The following is a 20,620-nucleotide window of genomic DNA, read 5'->3' as shown; positions in this document are numbered from 1 at the left end:
CAGAGTGTTATACCTGATCGGTGTAATAAAGATATATGGGAAAGAATCTGTCAGAATTATGTAGAATTATGAGCTGCTCATAAAGAGTAAAGACGCACATTCACATTCTTCTTTGACTGTGGTGTCAAGAATTTGACTATTTTACTACGTTTCCCATTTCAGCCCATACCAGTTTAAGTAGATTTTGTAGATTTTTTTGCATTTTACAGGGTGGAATAAGACTCCCAATCACGTTGCAGCAAGAGTAAAGTATCAGACTATCTGTCTGTCTTGTTTGTCTCTGTCTCACTGTCTGTCTGTCTGTCTTTCTGTCAGAGCTGGTTTCCTCTGTTGGATCGCAATGAAAGTGGGAAGTTGAATATGAAGGACCTAAAGAAGCTTCACTATAAGAAGATGTCACTGGAACATTGTGTTAATGCATTTTTCAAGTGGGACACACACACACACACACACACACACACACACACCAGCTGATGTCTTATATCTCCTATATATGATATAATTGTGTGTGCCTTATTTAACTTTCATGTAATTTTAGTTCTCTCACTCACTCTGTTACCCCCATTAACATGCAGCAGCATCAACATGCAGAACCCATCAACACACAGAACCCATCAACACACAGAACCCATCAACACGCAGAACCCATCAACACACAGAACCCATCAACACACAGCAGTATCAACACACAGAACCCATCAACATGCAGAACCCATCAACACACAGAACCCATCAACACACAGCAGTATCAACACGCAGAACCCATCAACACGCAGAACCCATCAACACACAGCAGTATCAACATGCAGAACCCATCAACACACAGCAGTATCAACATGCAGAACCCATCAACACGCAGAACCCATCAACACACAGAACCCATCAACACGCAGAACCCATCAACACACAGCAGTATCAACATGCAGAACCCATCAACACACAGAACCCATCAACACACAGAACCCATCAACACACAGCAGTATCAACATGTAGAACCCATCAACACGCAGAACCCATCAACACACAGAACCCATCAACACGCAGAACCCATCAACACACAGCAGTATCAACATGCAGAACCCATCAACACACAGAACCCATCAACACACAGAACCCATCAACACACAGCAGTATCAACATGCAGAACCCATCAACACGCAGAACCCATCAACACACAGCAGTATCAACATGCAGAACTCATCAACACACAGCAGTATCAACACACAGAACCCATCAACACGCAGAACCAATCAACACACAGCAGTATCAACATGCAGAACCCATCAACACACAGCAGTATCAACACGCAGAACCCATCAACACACAGCAGTATCAACATGCAGAACCTATCAACACGCAGAACCCATCAACACACAGAACCCATCAACATGCAGAACCCATCAACACACAGCAGTATCAACATGCAGAACCCATCAACACACAGCAGTATCAACATGCAGAATCCATCAACACGCAGAACCCATCAACACACAGCAGTATCAACATGCAGAACCCATCAACACGCAGAACCCATCAACACACAGAACCCATCAACACACAGCAGTATCAACATGCAGAACCCATCAACACGCAGAACCCATCAACACACAGCAGTATCAACATGCAGAACCCATCAACACGCAGAACCCATCAACACACAGCAGTATCAACATGCAGAACCCATCAACACACAGCAGTATCAACATGCAGAACCCATCAACACACAGCAGTATCAACATGCAGAATCCATCAACACGCAGAACCCATCAACACACAGCAGTATCAACATGCAGAACCCATCAACACGCAGAACCCATCAACACACAGAACCCATCAACACACAGCAGTATCAACATGCAGAACCCATCAACACGCAGAACCCATCAACACACAGCAGTATCAACATGCAGAACCCATCAACACGCAGAACCCATCAACACACAGCAGTATCAACATGCAGAACCCATCAACATGCAGAACCCATCAACACACAGCAGTATCAACATGCAGAACCCATCAACACACAGCAGTATCAACATGCAGAATCCACCAACACGCAGAACCCATCAACACACAGCAGTATCAACATGCAGAACCCATCAACACGCAGAACCCATCAACACACAGAACCCATCAACATGCAGAACCCATCAACACACAGCAGTATCAACATGCAGAACCCATCAACACACAGCAGTATCAACATGCAGAACCCATCAACACACAGCAGTATCAACACGCAGAACCCATCAACACACAGCAGTATCAACATGCAGAACCCATCAACACGCAGAACCCATCAACACACAGAACCCATCAACACGCAGAACCCATCAACACACAGCAGTATCAACATGCAGAACCCATCAACACACAGCAGTATCAACATGCAGAACCCATCAACACACAGCAGTATCAACATGCAGAACCCATCAACACACAGAACCCATCAACACACAGCAGTATCATCATGCAGAACCCATCAACACACAGCAGTATCAACATGCAGAACCCATCAACACGCAGAACCCATCAACACACAGAACCCATCAACACGCAGAACCCATCAACACACAGCAGTATCAACATGCAGAACCCATCAACACACAGCAGTATCAACACGCAGAACCCATCAACATGCAGAACCCATCAACACGCAGAACCCATCAACACACAGAACCCATCAACACGCAGAACCCATCAACACGCAGAACCCATCAACACACAGCAGTATCAACATGCAGAACCCATCAACACGCAGAACCCATCAACACACAGAACCCATCAACACACAGCAGTATCAACATGCAGAACCTATCAACACGCAGAACCCATCAACACACAGCAGTATCAACATGCAGAACCCATCAAAACGCAGAACCCATCAACACGCAGAACCCATCAACACACAGCAGTATCAACATGCAGAACCCATCAACACGCAGAACCCATCAACACACAGAACCCATCAACACGCAGAACCCATCAACACACAGCAGTATCAACATGCAGAACCCATCAACACACAGCAGTATCAACATGCAGAACCCATCAACACGCAGAACCCATCAACACGCAGAACCCATCAACACACAGCAGTATCAACATGCAGAACCCATCAACAAACAGCAGTATCAACACGCAGAACCCATCAACACACAGCAGTATCAACATGCAGAACCCATCAACACGCAGAACCCATCAACACACAGATCCCATCAACACGCAGAACCCATCAACACACAGCAGTATCAACATGCAGAACCCATCAACACACAGCAGTATCAACATGCAGAACCCATCAACACACAGAACCCATCAACACACAGCAGTATCAACATGCAGAACCCATCAACACGCAGCAGTATCAACATGCAGAACCCATCAACACACAGCAGTATCAACATGCAGAACCCATCAACACACTTCTTTGTAATCATTTGTTTTCTTTCATTTCTATTCTTTCTTTTCATTCGTTTGTTCCTTTCTTGTTCTTCCACTGTTATTTCTCTCAGCTCAGGCTGCATTAATTCTGTAGTCTCTGTCTCTTTACTGTCAGATGTATTAAACTCTATAGTGACCTTTCAGTTCCCGCATGTGTTCAATTGAAATGCAGAATAAATGCATCATTTATCAAACACAATAACCACATCATTGGTCACCACAGGAAGGAGGGATGAGAGGCGAGAAGAGGGAGAAAGATAAACAAGTGCAAATAAACAGCATCATGAGAGAAACACAGAGGACAGAAAGATGGACGAATTAAGCTGATCAAACACAACAGGATTTTAGACGGAATTTAGCGCACACAGACGACTCCTGGTGTTGATCACAACACAAAACCAGCACAAGAGATTAAAGGGCAAAGTCTGCAAGGCTGAGATTTTGAGAAAACAGAGACACACTACATCCTATAAAAATGCTGCTTAAAGTAGCAATACACACACACACACACACGAACACGGATCATTTAAAGGTCTATATTAAAAGCAAACAGGGCTTTACATCCTGCTCTAATTCTGTCATCACTCGTTCTTCTGTTTCTCCTTCTTTCCTCATCACATAAATAAATAAAATCATACAACAAACTCAGCATGATGAAAAGAAATAACCAGGAGAAAGGGGGCGGGGCACCTTTTTTATTTAAACCAATAAGGTTAAAAAATTTTTATATACATCACCTACACAGATATGTTCAATCAGATCAGACCAGTTAGATGCCAATTTCCCAGTGATACACGTTTCCTTGTGCCTCATTCCTTTATTCCCCCGCTGTGAAGATAACGTGTCCAGAGTGTCTGAAGTGTCACGTCGACATGGACGGTTCTTCAAACTGTAACATGAATGTTTGCTCTTTGGATGGTGGATATGGAGCTTTTTGTGAATAGCACTTAATTCAGGGAAAGTGTTTGAATTATGAAATATTTGCCTTAGTTTGTTTTTGTTTTGTTTTTTTGTTCATCACAGATCAGACAGATATTTGCTACCAGTGAATAAATAAATAAATAAATAAATAAATAAATAAATAAATAAATAAATAAATAAATAAATAAATAAATCAATCAATCAATCAATCAATCAATCAATCAATCAATCCAATTTGAGTAACTCAAACTCCTCCAAATCCATCATAATCACATACAGTACACAGAGAATAACCGATAATGGCCTCTGCCGTTTCCAGGGCTTAGGGTAGTCCTTTGAGTGGGATGAGTTTACATGCCTTGGAGAAACGGTCTACAGTGATGAGGATCGTGGTGAAGCCATTAGAAACTGGTAAATCAGTGGCAAAGTGAATACCTAGATGGGACCAGGGTCGGCGCGGAATGGGGAGCGGTACCAGTTTACCCTCCGGTAGACGTAGTGGGGTGGAGATAGTGGCACAGACAGAGCATCCCCTCACGAAGCAGGCAACATCCTGAGCCATGTTGGGCCACCAATACCTTCCCTTGAGGAGTGAGAGTGTTTGGTGTTTCTATTTCCTGGACGGTAAGTGACGGTGAGCTTGTCCAGGGTTTAAACGTTTAGCTTCTCTGAGGTATTGCAGGTTTTTAAGATCCGTAATGAGTTTGAACAGGTGATTGGCTCCCTCCAGCCAGTGCTGCCACTCTTCTAGGGCCAACTTTATGGCTAACAGTTCTCGGTTCCCGATATTGTAGTTCTGCTCTGCCGGGGATAACTTCCTGGAGAAAAAGGCACATGGGTGGAGCACTGGAGGCTCACCTCTCCTCTGGGATAAGACGGCCCCCACTCCTAGGGAAGAGGCGTCCACCTCCACTATGAAAGGCCGGGTTGGGTCTGGATGGATGAGAGTTGGGGCTATACAGAAGGCGGCTTTCAGCTTCCAGAATGCTGTGATCGCGTCTGATGTCCAGTTGAGGTTTTTTGGTTTCTTGCGCAGAAGGGATGTAAGAGGAGCCGTGAGTTCACTGTACCCGGAGATGAATCGACAGTAAAAGTTCGCGAACCCCAGGAAACGTTGGAGATATTTAATGGAGCTTGGTTGTGGCCAGTACTTCACGGCCTCCACTTTGGTGCGATCCATCTGGATACCTTCACGTGAAATTATGTAACCGAGGAACTGGATAGTGGACTGGTTGATCTCATATTTCTCAAGTTTGAGATATAGATGGTACTGACGGAGCCGGTCAAGTACCCATTTAGCATGCTTAACATGGACAGAGTGATTCGGTGAGTAGATGAGAATATCGTCAATGTAGACAATGACGAATCTGTGGAGCATGTCCCGGAAGATTTCATTCATGAAATTTTGGAAGACTGAGGGGGCATTAGTGAGCCCATATGGCATGACCCGGTATTCATAGTGCCCTGATGGAGTGATGAAGGCCATTTTCCACTTGTCTCCCTGTCGGATGCGGATGAGATTATATGCACTGCGAAGGTCTAGCTTGGAGAAGATGTGAGCTCCACATAATTCTTCGAGGGCCTCAGGCACAAGAGGTAGGGGTTATGCAAATTTTATTGTCTGGGAGTTGAGGACTCGGTAGTCAATGCAGGGTCGAAGCCCTCCGTCCTTCTTGGCCACAAAGAAGAAGCTGGAAGCCGCCTCACTGATGTACTCGTCCATGGCCTTATGCTCCGGGATTGAAAGTGGGTAAACTCTCCCACCATCACAGTTTGATGCCAGGCAGGAGGTCAATAGCACAGTCCCATGGCCGGTGTGGTGGCAGTTTCGTGGCAGCCACTTTGCAGAAGACATCTTTGTACGCACGGTAACCCTCTGGGAGGTTGACTTGGGTGGAGGACACCAGACTCTCGATTGTGGTAGATCCTAGGATGGCCACTTCTGGGGGAGGCACCAGGAGTGACCGCAGGCAGTGTTGCATGCAGTAGTCGCTCCACTGAACAATGCTCCCCGAGATCCACCTGATGTCCGGTTGGTGTTTAGCCAGCCAGGGTCGTCCCAAGACAACATCTTCCACAGACTCCTCCAGCACCAGCAGAGATAACATCTCCTCGTGAAGGCAGCCAATCTGCAGAGTCAATTCAGGAGTTCTCCAATGCACCAGCCTGTTGCCCAGCGGTTTTCCTTGAATAGTGGTAATCTAGTAATGAGTAGGATTTCTTTGGTGTATATTACAGGTGGACAGTAAATATGAAGAGATGACGTTCCCAGATGACCCAGAATCAAAGAGAACTTTCACTGAGAAGGATCGAGAGGCATGGATTAACACAGCATCATGATTTGTCATAACAGAGTGGATATGGACAGTACTCACCGCTGTGTGAGGAGGACGGGCTGGGCATGTTTGAAGGAGGTGGTCGTTATCTCCACAGTACAGGCATAACCGTTGGCAGATACGACGTTGGCGTTTGTCAGCAGAAAGGTGGTATTGATCCGTCTGCATCGGTTCTGGTGCTGGGGAATCATTGGAGGGTGAGGTATCTGAAAGATTTCTTCCCTCAACGGAGACCGCGAAGAGGTGTTGTGAAATGCGCTGGGCCTTTAATAGGAAGTTTTCCAATCCGATGGAGTCGCCGTAGATCGCCATCTGCCGTCGGATCATGGGATGTAAACCTCTCCGGTAAGCCGAGAGTAACAATACTTCGTTCCAGCCGATCGTACTCATGGATGGTATGATCGGCTTGCTGTAGATTAAACAGTTCATCATGTACAGAGAGGGTGGAAGAGGATGGATCTGATGTGGAGGAGTTCTGGCTTCCATCTCAGTGACCTTTGTTGGGCTAGTATTCTGTCACACTTGACCAAGGACGAGGACTGAGATGAAACAGGTATGTGCAAAGTTGTTTATTCAAGAACACACTGAAGCAAAGCGAAGGGAGCAAAGAATCAGAAACTGGGAAAAAACGGAGGCACAAAAAGGGTAAACGGAAAATCATAAGAACTAAAGAACTGTAATCCAAACGCAAACAGAGTTTCACAGGAGATAAATCCAACAGGGGAACAGGCTGGAAGAGAAGTCTCATAGAGAGCAACCTTAATACTAGCCGTTGATTGTGTGGAGTGAGGGTGCTATATAGTGTTCTGGTGATGGGTTGCAGGTGTCAGTGTTAGAACTCTGGTGATTGAGGGCGTGGTTGCGTGGCTGAGGTCGGTGCATCTGTGACAGCTGGAATGTAAAAGGTCTTGGCCGTCCTTCTAAGCTTAACAAAGTGATAACTCACCAGGATGGCTTACAAGCTGAAATTGTCTTTTTACAGGAAACCCATCTTAATATTTCTGACCACACTAAATTGCGTAGAAGATGGGTCTCACAATCTTTTCACTCCTTATTTTCTAGTAGATCAAGGGGAGTTGCTATCCTTATCCATAAAGATATTTCTTTTAATCCCTCAGATGTGCTGTCTGACCGTAATGGCAGATACATTATAATATCTGGGCTGCTGTTTAACACCCCTGTGGTATTGGCGAATATGCGCCTAACTTTCATGACGATAAATTTTTTACTAAGTTCCTTTGTGTTCTACCAAATTTAGATTCAATCTATTTATATTGGGGGAGATTTCAATCGTTGCTTAAAAACTTGACAGAGCTTCTCAAAGAGGAACAGTCCTCTCAAAGTCAGCAAAAATAATAAATTCTTTTCTCAACGTTTATGCTGTCACAGATGTTTGGCGATTTCTGAACTCATGGCTATTCTTTCTTTTCCCATGCTCATCAATCTTTCTCCCGCATTGATTACTTTTTAATTGACAACAAGCTCTTACCATTGGTTCAACATTGTACTTACAATGCAATTGTCATTTCAGACCATTCTCCTCTAGGAGACTAAATATTCGCCAGCTAACTATTGAGGACTTTGTCCAGACTATTTCTTCACAAATAGACTTTTTTGTCAGCGTGAATGCTACCCCAGATATAACATTCGGCACAATTTGGGAAACATTTGAAGCCTATATTAAAGGTCAAACTATACCTTAAATGTCATTTGAAAACAGCAAACCGAGGAGGTCTATAGCAGATCTGACAGATTGTATCTCGCAGTTAGAAAATCAATATATAAATAATCCTTCATCTATCATACTTAAAGAATATCTGGCTATATGAAGATCCTGGGGCTGATGATCATATAGACTGGACAAAGTTGAAACTATCTAAGCACTTTCAGCATATAGGTCCTGCTTGTGATGGCTGTAGGTTTATCCCAGCCTCTCATGGACACATGTTTTGGTCCTGTATAAAGCTTAGGGGCGTCTGGTCCACTGTTGGTTTTTTAGGTAAATCGATCTCCCCTTGCCCATTGAAAGCCATTTATTGGAGGACCCTCCTGTATCATATAATCTTACAGAGATACAGTCTTATTGTATAGCTTTTATCATGCTGTTAGCCAAACCACTGATATTGCTGAAGTGGAAGGATCAGAGGCCTCCAGCTCCAACACAATGGATTCATGATGTCCTCTTTTTCCTAAAGTTGGAGAAAATCAAACATTCTATAAGAGGCTCATCTAGCCAGTTTAATAAAGCTTGGGTCCCTTTCAAGCAATATGTCAGGGAACACGTTGGACATAGACTGAATATTAGTTCTAGCATTTTTTTTTGTTTTTCGTCATCAGTTAAACTCTATTGTTTCATACTGATGAACATTTTTATTGTTTTCCTAAGCCACATTTTTCATTTTAATTCTATTTTATTTTATGATTATTATTATTTATCAATTTACTATTAAGCTGATCTCGTCTTTTTCTTCTTTTTCTTTTTTGTGATTTTCTCTTAAAATTCAAAAAGTTAAAAAAAAAAATCAATAATCCTTTCTAAAATTCAGTATGAACAGACTCAATAATAACACCAGTAATCATAACACTGTATAATGATTTATTTATAATTATATTTGTTCATTATATTTGAGTAGCAGCATAATACATAGATTACAGTTGTTGTGTACTCAGGTAGCAGGCCTCAGTATCATCATGCCTTCTTCAGGAGACAGACAGGTCTGATTGGAAGTTTTGGTTTCTTTTGCTCTTCTCCTTTCCCATTTTCAGCACGCTAATGTTCAAGTTAAAAGCTCGAGGTCTAGTCTGTGTGTGTGTGTGTGTGTGTGTGTGTGGACTATTTGTAACTGTCCTAGATAAAAAGACTAAATGTTTACACCATTTGGACTCTAACACAGGAGAAAAAATGATTACCATAATAACATAAAAACTTTACTGTAAAATTTACAGTCTGTGTTTTGTTTACACTCTGGATGGCCAGTGCAACTGTAGAGTTTTAGCACAGTGCTAACATAATGCACATGGATCAAATACACACACACAGTGCAGATGGCCTCCCTCTGAACAGCAGGATGGACAGGGTGTGAGGAAAGATGGAGAGATAACATTGCACTGAGATGAGAGGGGAGGAGTCTTCTTCACACACATTCAGCATTACAGAGAAAACTACTTGACCTATAGAGTGCACACACACACACACACACACACACACACTCAAGGGGAGTGTGATATGAAAGCTGTGGTTGTAACCATGTACATTACTGGTAGAAACAGAAAGACAAAGCCTTGGTATAAAGATGACATTTTTACTGAAATCATCATATTAAATTTGAATGATGTTCAGAATGTCACTGTTTTTTGTGCTTTAGACATTTTGTGCTAAAATTGTTTGTGTAAAAAGGCTTTGCACATGTATCCCTAAATGATTACTTGTATTATATTTATAATTATTATTATATGTATGATGTTGTTGACTAACATTTATTGTTTACATTTTGTTAAAGCAGTGCAGAGATGAGGGCATGGAGGCAGGTAGGTGTGGAAGGTGAGGGTGGAGTAGGAGAGGGAATTGTTTTTAGAAGATGAAAATGTGCAAATGTGGAAATACGGTCAAAATAATCCATATACAAAAGTGTGAAAGGTGATGATGGCCATTTCCATTCCGCATGTGGTTTAGATTATTAAATGATTTTATTAAATCTTTTGCCGCTGTTTCTGGTTCACAATAAACTCGATAAATGAGTTGTGTTCACGTCCACATCAACTGGACTCCCTGCTTCATCGAGGTGAAACTGCTTCGAACAGCATTTAGGTTCAAGTCCGTCACTTCTGGTCACGCTAAAGCCGCCCGAGGTTTTTATTTAAAGCTGTGAAAACATCAGTGACAGAAAAAATCGGACTGATGGAAAAATTCACTACTGATGGAGTGTGTATCTGCTACTGTGTGTCACACACTGTTGTGATTCAATCAAATAAAATGACCAATAAACATCTCTACAGCATTAAAGATTCTTCACTATTGATGAATATTTAAACACCCCCATGTTCCCTGCTATCACTAATGACATTAGTTAGCTAACTTTGTTAGCCAGTTCGCTAGATGTTGTTAAACTAGCTCCCGTTCACCACACATGAAGGATTTCAGTCTGAGAGTCTTTACATCGTATTACACAAGTGTTTCTCCATGTGAAGTGGAGTCTTGTGTAATTATTAATATTAAACACAGCTTTATTTTAATCATTCCTTTACATCACAATTCAGTCTTAGAGAAACAGTGTGTGTCTTTTATCGGAAATATCCTGCTGAAGCTTTTCATTGTGGATTTAAAGAAAGATTGTTCTGTAAATCACATTTTAACATGGTCTAACTACGAGAAGAATTAATGCTGTGATCTGTGTTCATATAGGCGTTTAAGCTTTAGGGATTCTGGATACATCCATTTAATCAACACACACACACACACACACTACCATCTACAAACCCAGCCACCCCCTTTCTTTCCTCTCACACACAATCTGCCACAACTCCCCCCACTCAGAGACCTCCTGTCCCCTTATGTACACACACACACACACACACACACACACACACAAAAACACTCTCGCACTTACTTAGTCACTCCCCCTGCTCCTGAAACATCCTTGCTCTCTCTCTCTCTCTCTCTCTCTCTCTCTTTCTCTCTCTCTCTTTCACACACATACATACACACACGCTCACACACACACACACACACACACACACACACACACACTGCACTGATCAGTTCACAGTCACACACGTGTTAATGTCGAGCTCTGATCTGGACTGGGAGACAAGACAGAAGAAGCCAGAAATATACAGGAACACACACAGGAAAAGAGCAAGACAGATGCGCCCTTTATCAGTGAGAGTGAGACAGGTCACATATGAAGCTGACGAAGAGACGCGGTGAACACATTTATTTACGTTTCTCCTTATCCTGGTTTTTCTCTAAAACAACTTAAAGTACTGTCTGAGGTAAGTGTGTGTGTGTGTGTGTGTGTGTGTGCTGTGCCTGCACCATTATAAATCAGAACTGTGTTTGATTCTGAGAGGCAGACAGAAACAGAGACAGGCAAAGAAAGACAGATACAGTTTCCACCCAGGACAATTCATATATTTCTCTCTTTCCTGAGTTTTTACATTTTTTTCTTTCTCTTTATCTCCAGCTCAGTCTTTCTCATGGCATCAGTGAGACCCTTCTGTTACCCAACACCACAGAGAGAGAGAGAGAGAGAGAGAGAGAGAGTGTGTAAAGAAGTAGAGGAAGTGTGAACAGCGTAAACAAGATGATGGAGACACTGTCAGAGGGAGGAACAAGGGAGAGATTACAACAGATGCAGAGAAAAAAGAAGAGACCAAATTACAGATAACGGGGGGGGGGGGTATTATGGAGTGAAAAAACACTGAGCTGGGAAAAAACATGATTTATCCACTCCTTTATTTCCACCTGTCTCACTCTCTTTTGGTTTCTCTTTATATCTCTCTCTCTCTGTCTCTCTCCCCCTCTCTCTCTCTCTCCCTCTCTCTCTGTCTCTGTCTCTTCCTGCCTGTATCTTTCTCTTTCATGTGTCTTCATGTAGAATGGGATTAATTATAGCTTTCATTATAAACTGTTGTGTAAAAGGTGTGTGTGAGTAAACACACAGCTCACTGAAGTACACACACACACACACACACATTCTGGAGGTTTGTGTTTTTTATCTGAGTAAAATAACCTGCTGTTTGTTCTGTTGATCTGGTGTAATGGAAGTGTAACAGATCATCATAATCCAAAAGACTAATTACAAACAGTTTACTGAAAACTCTCAGTCTGCAGCAGCATCGGCCCTGAACCTCTGGCACTTGTTAAAAAAGTCATGTGTGTTATATCATGTCTCTATTTCCTGTTTTCTCACTGCTCCACACTGTCTCACTGTCTTTCTCTCGCCATTTCTGTCCCACTACACCCTTAAATGTCCCTCTCTCAGTGGCTGTAAATGGAGCAGGTTTGTGTGTGTGTGTGTGTGTGTGTGTGTCATCTGATCCCTGTGTTTCTGTGCTGATGGCGCAGTGTTTTGTTAGGAGACTTTTTGAAGTTTCTCAATCTTCAGCACCTGAATAAAGTCTCAGAGTTCCTCTTCACTGCAACCTTTAAGAACTGGAGGATCAAAATCAAACCTCCTCGGGTTAGGAGCTCTATTTTTATTTCACTGTGATTTGCATTCCAGGCACTGAGAGCTGCAGTCGTAAAAATTAATCTATAAAAACAAAAAACAGAGAGAAACAGAACAAGGAGGAATAAGAGGAAAGTCACATGATAGGAAGATACACATCTTACACAGAGATCTGTACTTTCACACATAAAACAGGAAAATTAGGGCTAGAGTTTATAGCTGGGGCTTAGGGCTGAGGGGTTGATGCAGTAGTGTGTGCAGTTATGTAAGTTAGATTAGAGACATTTCAGCTTTAGAGCTGAGAGCTGACAGATGGAGAAGATAAAACAGAAATATTTTTATTTTCAAATGAATAATTCTCTCTGAATTAAAGCAAATGTTTTTCACTTCCTTTACTCATCAGCTGGGAATCATCCCACCTCCGGTCTCGCTCTCCCCCTGTCTCTCTCTCTCTGACTCTGCTAAAGGTGTAGCTATGAGGAGAATCTATGGTTTGAAAAACACCTGAAATATTCACTGATGGTTCCAAATGTTTACTGGGTGTTTTAAATAACACACACACACACACACACACAGTGATGATTATATAAGAACATATTTTGTCAGTTATTTCATGATCATCAGGAACGTGTTTGTTTAATCACATGTTATTGGTTATCTGCTGATTTGAAACAAGATGAATCAAACGTGTAATTTTAGAAGCTGCTGGACAGGACATGTAAAATGTGTAAGACATTGTGTGATGATGTTGGATGCATAAAGTTTTTAAACTCGTTAAGGGCAAACCAAAACAAACAACAAGGGTCATCATTCTTCACTAAACGTCCAACTAATTTCTGTCCATTTCAATTCCACAAAGAGTGGATGTCTATGACATCATACGGTTTAGGACATCCTTGCCCCCCGTCAGCTTAGTTATGAAGTGAAGGTGAGATTGATTGGTCAGATTGTCCTCAGGTCAGAGGACAATACTCAAGTACAAATACTCAAGTACAATTATTCTGCTGTAATGAAATAATGAATCAAATAATGTGCAACAATCTAGTGGGCCTCTATAAGCACACACACACACACACACCATAGAGACGGACTGCATGGTTCAGTACAGAACAGAGATATTTTTTAAGAAATTTCAGAAACACAGGCAAAGGAGATAGAATACACACACACACACACACACACACACACGCGTGAACACATAGAATCAAAAATCAAACACATTTATACGCTGATTAATAATGCAACATTCTCGCTTTCTCTCTCCTCCAATTTCACCCCCTTCCCTAACCCTCAGGGGATTGGCTGATGTAATAATAATGAGTGTGTTGTGGAGTGTGTATCTGGCTGTGACGCTCGTCTCACACACACTCTGCACTCTGTCACCTGAAAATGAAGTACCACTGCACACATCTACCTGGCTGAGTGATGACAAGAACACACCTGTGCACCTGAGTAAAGGACACACACAAAGGTAAAACAACACACACACACACACACACACACACAAAGGTAAAACAACACACACACACACAAAGGTAAAACAACACACACACACACAAAGGTAAAACAACACACACACACACAAAGGTAAAACAACACACACACACACACACAGACAGACACACACACACACAAAGGTAAAACAACACACACACACACACACACACACACACACACACAAAGGTAAAACAACTTTTTATGTTATTATGGTAATCATGGTGTAAACATTTAGTCTTTTTATCTAGGACAGTTACAAATAGTCCACACACACACACACACACACACACAATACATTATATATGACCTACATTAAAAGCCCTGCTGTGACTGAAGGCTGAAGTTTCTGATGTCCAGCAGTCTTTGTATTCCACTCTTCTTCATGTCGCTGCAGTTGCCTTTATTTTTTGTTTGTTTTTAAGAATTGTGATAAACTCCCACTGACCGATTCCACTTGGCACAGCCTGAGTGGTAGTGGATCTCTCTGCAGGAAGGAGATGAGATTTTTGTGATTATTTCCCATGACATCATTTGTTGTATCTGATCAGTAGCGCTTCTTATCTGTCTGTTTCCTTTGACCTTCACTAACACTGGGCATCCACACACTGTTCACACAGCAGCAGAAACAGGAATGAGGTGGAATTTGGGAATATTCTCAATCCAGATCAATGTATCTGATGATGTAAACAAAACTTTCTGTTTAAAATGTGAGATGGTTTTAAAAAAACTCTAAAACAAGACAGAAGTCAGGATACTGAATTGCAAACCTCTGTTGTTCTGCTGCCGGGTTTCTTCTGTGGATTTTGTGATGTTGTGTGATTTTGATGTGGTGTTTTACTCTCCACTTTCACACACTGAAGGTCTTACCATTCACACACACACACACACACACACACACTTACACACACACACTTACACACACACACACACACACACACACACACACACACACACACACACACACACACACACAAACTCAACAAACCAGCACTCAACACCATTAAACTATTTCAGCTTCATATGGTATCGTGCCCTCAAAACAATAATTACTGACCAATAACAGCAGCTGAAGATAATGATAGATGACTAAACTATCCAAACTCCACAGAGCAGGAGTGACAATGTTGTGTGTGTGTGTGTGTGTGTGTGTGTATCATCTGACCAATCACAATCCAGAATTCAATGACTCAGTGCTGTAATTATCTTTAATAAATGACGTTGTTTTCTCAGTGTTATTTAAGTCTCTTACAAACACATGTATTTATTTATTTATTTGTTTGTTTGTTTGTTTGTTTGTTCATGTGTTCAGCTTATGCAGCAATTTTCTAACACACAGTGCTGATTTACAAAGAACACGGAATAAAATGATGCTATAGTTAGCTTCAGCTTTCATTATTATCCTCTATGGTTTAGAGTGAAATCTGCTTGATATAGTCACATGTTTTTACTCCTACTTTTATTTCAGGCTCCATTTTACACTGAGGAAGAAGACCACAGCTCTGATGCTCACAGTGTCTCCATGCTTGGGAAGTGTTGAGTGGCATCTGACCGCACAAACACTGAAGGACAAACCAGCCAAGGATCATTACTGTAAGTGTGTGTGTGTGTGTGTGTGTGTGTGTGTCAGTTAGAGACACTGTAAAAGCTCCCAGCTCCTCATATAACTGTGATAAAGCTTCCAGTAAAGTCCCATCCTGTAATGGAGGAAGGAGCCCCAGCCCTGAGTGAAGGCACAATAAACAGATGCCAGTTGTTCTTTTATTAATGATCTAAAGTTCTAAAATCTTCACTGGCATGTTTTTTTCTCCAGCAGGTTCTGCGTACAGTCTGCTTTTGGCATTTTATCATCTTGGCACTTTAGCACTTAAAATCCTGCATGAGGAAAGTTTCTTGAGAAGCATACGCAGTCCTGAAGCCATGCATTAAATATTTTATCTGCTTCATCTGCATCTGCTGCTTTAAATGATTCACTTAGATTATGAAATGTTTGCTCTCAGAGTTCATCTGCAAAAGTAAAGATAAAAAAACACATTTCGTCTAAAATGTTAGAATTGTTTGTTTATTTACTGAAGGTTAAAGAAGGAACATATGTATTAGCAAATCAGTTCATTAGCAAGTGACTGAGTGGAATGTGCAGTTCTGTCTATTATTATTGTTATTATCTGTCCATCCGTCCTTTACACCGCTTATCCTACTGAGTTGAGATCGGCCTGGAACCTACACCAAGACACTCAGGGTGCAGAGCAGGGTATACTCTGGACAGTATGTCAGTCTAACACAGGGCACAATCACACACCCATTCACACACTACAGAATTTTGAGATGCTAGTCAGCCTACAGTGTGTGCCTTCAGACTGGAGAAGGTAACCGGGTTACCCAGTTAACAGGGTAGAGCATGCAAACTCCACACACACACACACAGTGAGGGTGGGAATTAAACCCCCAACGCTGGAGGTGTGAGGCAAATGTGCTAACCACCAAGCCCCCGTGCCACATTATTACTACTACCTTATATGCTAATATTACTTATATTTTATTACTACAACGCTAATTAGCAGTGATATTACATTGTCTGATTAATTTCATCCTACATGATGGTCATTAAGCCAAGTTCATCTAAGTAGATGTGTAAAAGGAGATGTGGAGAGAAGTTTACAGAGGAACTACAATCATTATCAGCATCCTCATTTCCTGTGTGTTTGTTTCTTCTTAAGAACGAAGAGGCGTTAAAAGCGGAACACAGAGCAGATCAGCTTTAGTTCAAATGTCTGTAAACATTCTTCCTGTCGTTCGTAATGATTTCTGTGAGGTGAGCTTTGTCCGATTAGTTTCATTAGAGGAACTGTGTGATTTTCAGGGAGCTTTAAGAAGAGTGAGCCTGAAGTGTGGTGGAGAAAATCAGCTAATGAGAAGACACTTCACACCTACTCGGGCAGTGCTGTGGACACTTACGAGGGTCCTGCACTTCACCCAGTCTCCATCTACACACTGCAGATTAAATCGACGCAGGGCGACACACAGGCACATATTTACCTCCATGAAGGACCTGCACCATGGGGGTTGTTTCCAGAGTTGCCCTTTGACCCCAGAGTGCACTTGCTAGGGGTCGGGATGAGCAGTGTGACACTGACCTGGAACCCAAGTCCATCTGTCCTCAAAGAGCAACACACACACACACACACACGGCTGTACAAATACTGCGTTACCGTGAACCGCAAACACAACTACAGGAGTCTGTGTGCCGCACAAGAGGAGAACAGAAGAACGAAAGACGAATGGAAGAAAAGAGCAGTGTGTGTCTGTGAGGAGATGGAAAGTGTGTGTACCATCTCTGATCTTCTCCCAAACACACTCTATTACTTTGATGTGTTTGTGACCGACAGAATGAACGGCACCAGTGCAGCATACACAGGAACTGCTGCACACACGCATGTAGAATCACGCACACACACAGAACCACACACACATAGAGACCCACACGCACAAAAAGAACCACACATACATAGCGTGAGTCAGCTGAGAGAGGGGCAGGTGCAGTGGGTCACACTGAGTTCCAGGGCAGCTGAGAGGCGGGGTTTCCGTTTCCGTCCCCGTGGTGGGCAGAAGAAAGGCCTGCTCACACTGCTGAGCTGCAACGACGCACACACACACACACTCTCTGTTTCGGTCTCGGCCCAAGGAAACGAGCTGACGTCACAGGAAGTAGGAGATGGGCTGGTCCAGATGTGGCTGCAGGGGTTCTCCTCCTACCTGATCCAGCTCCGACTCTCTGCTTCACACACACACGCTGCAGAGAAAGAGACTCTGTGTGTGAAAATGCAGGCATCATCTGCATTCCACCGCAGGGAAGCGCCGGCGCTGCCACACACACTGCACATCAAGAGCTTTAACACACTGCGCACCTGCAGCTCCGTTACACTCGCATGGATGGGAACTGAGGAACGAGGACTGTATTGTCTCTACAGACGCAGAGCAGACATACAGAGTGAGACAGGTGGAGACAGTGTGAAACGGGCCAGACACAGGTGTGAGACAGGTGGAGACCGAGGGTTATGGGGTGGACCAAGAAGTGAGACAGGTCAAGATGTAATGATGCGCAGTGACCAGAAGCGCAAGACAGGTCGAATCCGAACGAAACATCATGAACGAATGAGTGACACAGACCGTTGCTTAGCACCAGAGTCCCGTCCTCCTGATCAGCGTGTGCTCTGTAAATACTTCCAGGAACTTGATGCTCGCCGTGCTGTTACTACGGCAACAGTAAGTGGGCTGGAGCCGGAAACACTGTACACTTTTGATATATATCTGATGAGACGTTGGGCGCTTCCTGTTAAATACCACAGCAAGACAGTGAGGACCAGGAGAGACTGCTGAGCACTACACACACACACACACACACACACTGAATACACACCAGCAAAATCCCACTGACCAATCACCAGTCACATGGCCACTGTTGCTGTTATAATGGTGTGTTTATTAACATTGTCACAGGACTGTATCAAACACACTGCAATATCACAACTGTCTTTACCTACAGAGAGAGAGAGACAGGAAGTCTTAAACAGAGACTGAAGGAGAAGTGAGTTTTAATAAAAGCAGGAGACAAAAAGACAGGAAGAGAAAAAAAACTGACAGAGAGACAGGTATATAGAGAGTGAGACTAGTCTGTTCTGCATGAAATAACATGTCTTTACTGTGTTGGTGTTTGTTGTGCTTCAGTTTTATGCACCAATAAAAACAGATCAGATAACCAATCAGAACTCAGAAATCATTTACATCACACCTGAGGAGCTTTCTGCTTTTATTCATTCTGTAATTCATTTATTTCTGTTCACTCCCTCATTGACTCTCTCACTCTGATTCACTCTGATTCACTCTGATTCACTCTGACTCTCTCTCTCTCTCTCTCTCTCTCCCTCTTTACTTTCCCTCACTCTGATTCACTCACCCTCACTCTGACTCTCTCTCTCTCCCTCACTCCCTCTTTACTTTCCCTCACTCTGATTCACTCACCCTCACTCTGACTCTCTCTCTCTCTCTCTCTCTCTCTCTCTCCCTCACTCCCTCTTTACTTTCCCTCACTCTGACTCTCTCTCTCTCTCTCTCTCTCTCTCCCTCTTTACTTTCCCTCACTCTGATTCACTCACCCTCACTCTGACTCTCTCTCTCTCTCTCTCTCTCTCTCTCCCTCACTCCCTCTTTACTTTCCCTCACTCTGACTCACTCCACCTCACTCTGACTCACTCTCTCTCTCTCTCTCTCTCTCTCTCTCTCTCTCTCTCTCCCTCTTTACTTTCCCTCACTCTGACTCACTCCACCTCACTCTGACTCACTCTCTCTCTCTCTCTCTCTCTCTCTCTCCCTCTTTACTTTCCCTCACTCTGACTCACTCCACCTCACTCTGACTCACTCTCTCTCCCCCTCACTCCCTCTTTACTTTCCCTCACTCTGACTCACTCCACCTCACTCTGACTCATTACCACACACACTCTTGTTTGCTCTTGTTCATTCTTACTCTAATAGAATAATGTTTTTTGTCCTCTAAATTCTTGTGAGATGATCATGTCCTATAATAAACCAGGGGCTCTGAACAAATATTTGCTCACGCATTTCTTCTGACTCTTGACGTATGAATGTAGGTCAAATTTAACTAAATAAGCAACACTGAGATTTCTTCATGAATAAAATTCATTTAAAATGCTCAGTATTGGTTCTGAATGTATTTGGCAGTGAGAAATACACCAGTTTATGAGTCATGACTCCGCCCCTTTATTATAAAATCCACTTAGACCAGTGTGATGTTAATGTGCTCGTTCTAATGTTTTCATTTCCTGTACATATATGTTATGATTTAACAAAAAAAATTGTAAAGAGTTTTTATTCACTTTCACTCGTTCACTGAATCTAATCACATCGTCACTCATTCACTCTCAGTCGAATGCAGATGCTCCAGACACATCGAAATCTGATAAGATATTGGTTAAAAAAAAGTGTTTTTTTTTTTTTTTTATTTAACAGTAGAATCTGACTCTGAATCTCAATATGATGAGATTTTCTTAAGGAGATCTTCAGTGACAGCTTTATGAGTCTTGATCATGTATTTATTGTAATAAACATGTTGTAACAGGCTCTTGGGCTTCATGTTCATAATTTAACAATAGATCATTTGCAGGAAGTTATTTTTTGTTATTGGTTGTGTTTGGCCAATCAGTGTTCTGAGAAAATGGATAAATGTGACATTGTATGTGT

At 42.5% G+C, this 20,620-nt stretch overlaps 2 protein-coding genes across 3 annotated transcripts in view; both read left to right on the top strand.

The window, feature by feature from the left end:
* spata17 (spermatogenesis associated 17) overlaps nt 1–4,388 on the top strand; it is a 51,820-nt gene extending 47,432 nt beyond the window's left edge. Inside the window, exon 10 of the mRNA XM_058399316.1 lies at nt 4,281–4,388. Within this exon, the coding sequence (XP_058255299.1) occupies nt 4,281–4,388 (108 nt within the window). The remainder of the gene's footprint in view (nt 1–4,280) is intronic.
* Nucleotides 4,389–11,368: 6,980 nt separating this feature from the next.
* On the top strand, nt 11,369–19,125 carry ndnfl (neuron-derived neurotrophic factor, like). 2 transcript variants are annotated; one of them, XM_058399089.1, is made up of 5 exons: nt 11,369–11,693; nt 11,885–12,883; nt 14,166–14,342; nt 15,834–15,958; nt 17,226–19,125. In XM_058399089.1, exons 3-5 carry the CDS (start codon nt 14,188–14,190, stop codon nt 18,740–18,742), a joined length of 1,797 nt encoding a protein of 598 aa, XP_058255072.1. In that variant the 5' UTR covers nt 11,369–11,693; nt 11,885–12,883; nt 14,166–14,187; the 3' UTR covers nt 18,743–19,125. The 2 variants fall into 2 exon arrangements, with proteins under 2 accessions (XP_058255072.1, XP_058255071.1); XM_058399088.1 differs by lacking the exon at nt 11,885–12,883 and having other exon boundaries at nt 11,370–11,693.
* The last annotated feature ends 1,495 nt before the right edge of the window (nt 19,126–20,620 follow it).

This window comes from Hemibagrus wyckioides, linkage group LG09 (genome assembly GCF_019097595.1).
Source record: "Hemibagrus wyckioides isolate EC202008001 linkage group LG09, SWU_Hwy_1.0, whole genome shotgun sequence".
Classification (NCBI taxonomy): Eukaryota; Metazoa; Chordata; class Actinopteri; order Siluriformes; family Bagridae; genus Hemibagrus; species Hemibagrus wyckioides.
The sequence above is the reverse complement of the archived record's forward strand: the minus strand, read 5'-3'. Positions and strand labels throughout refer to the sequence as shown.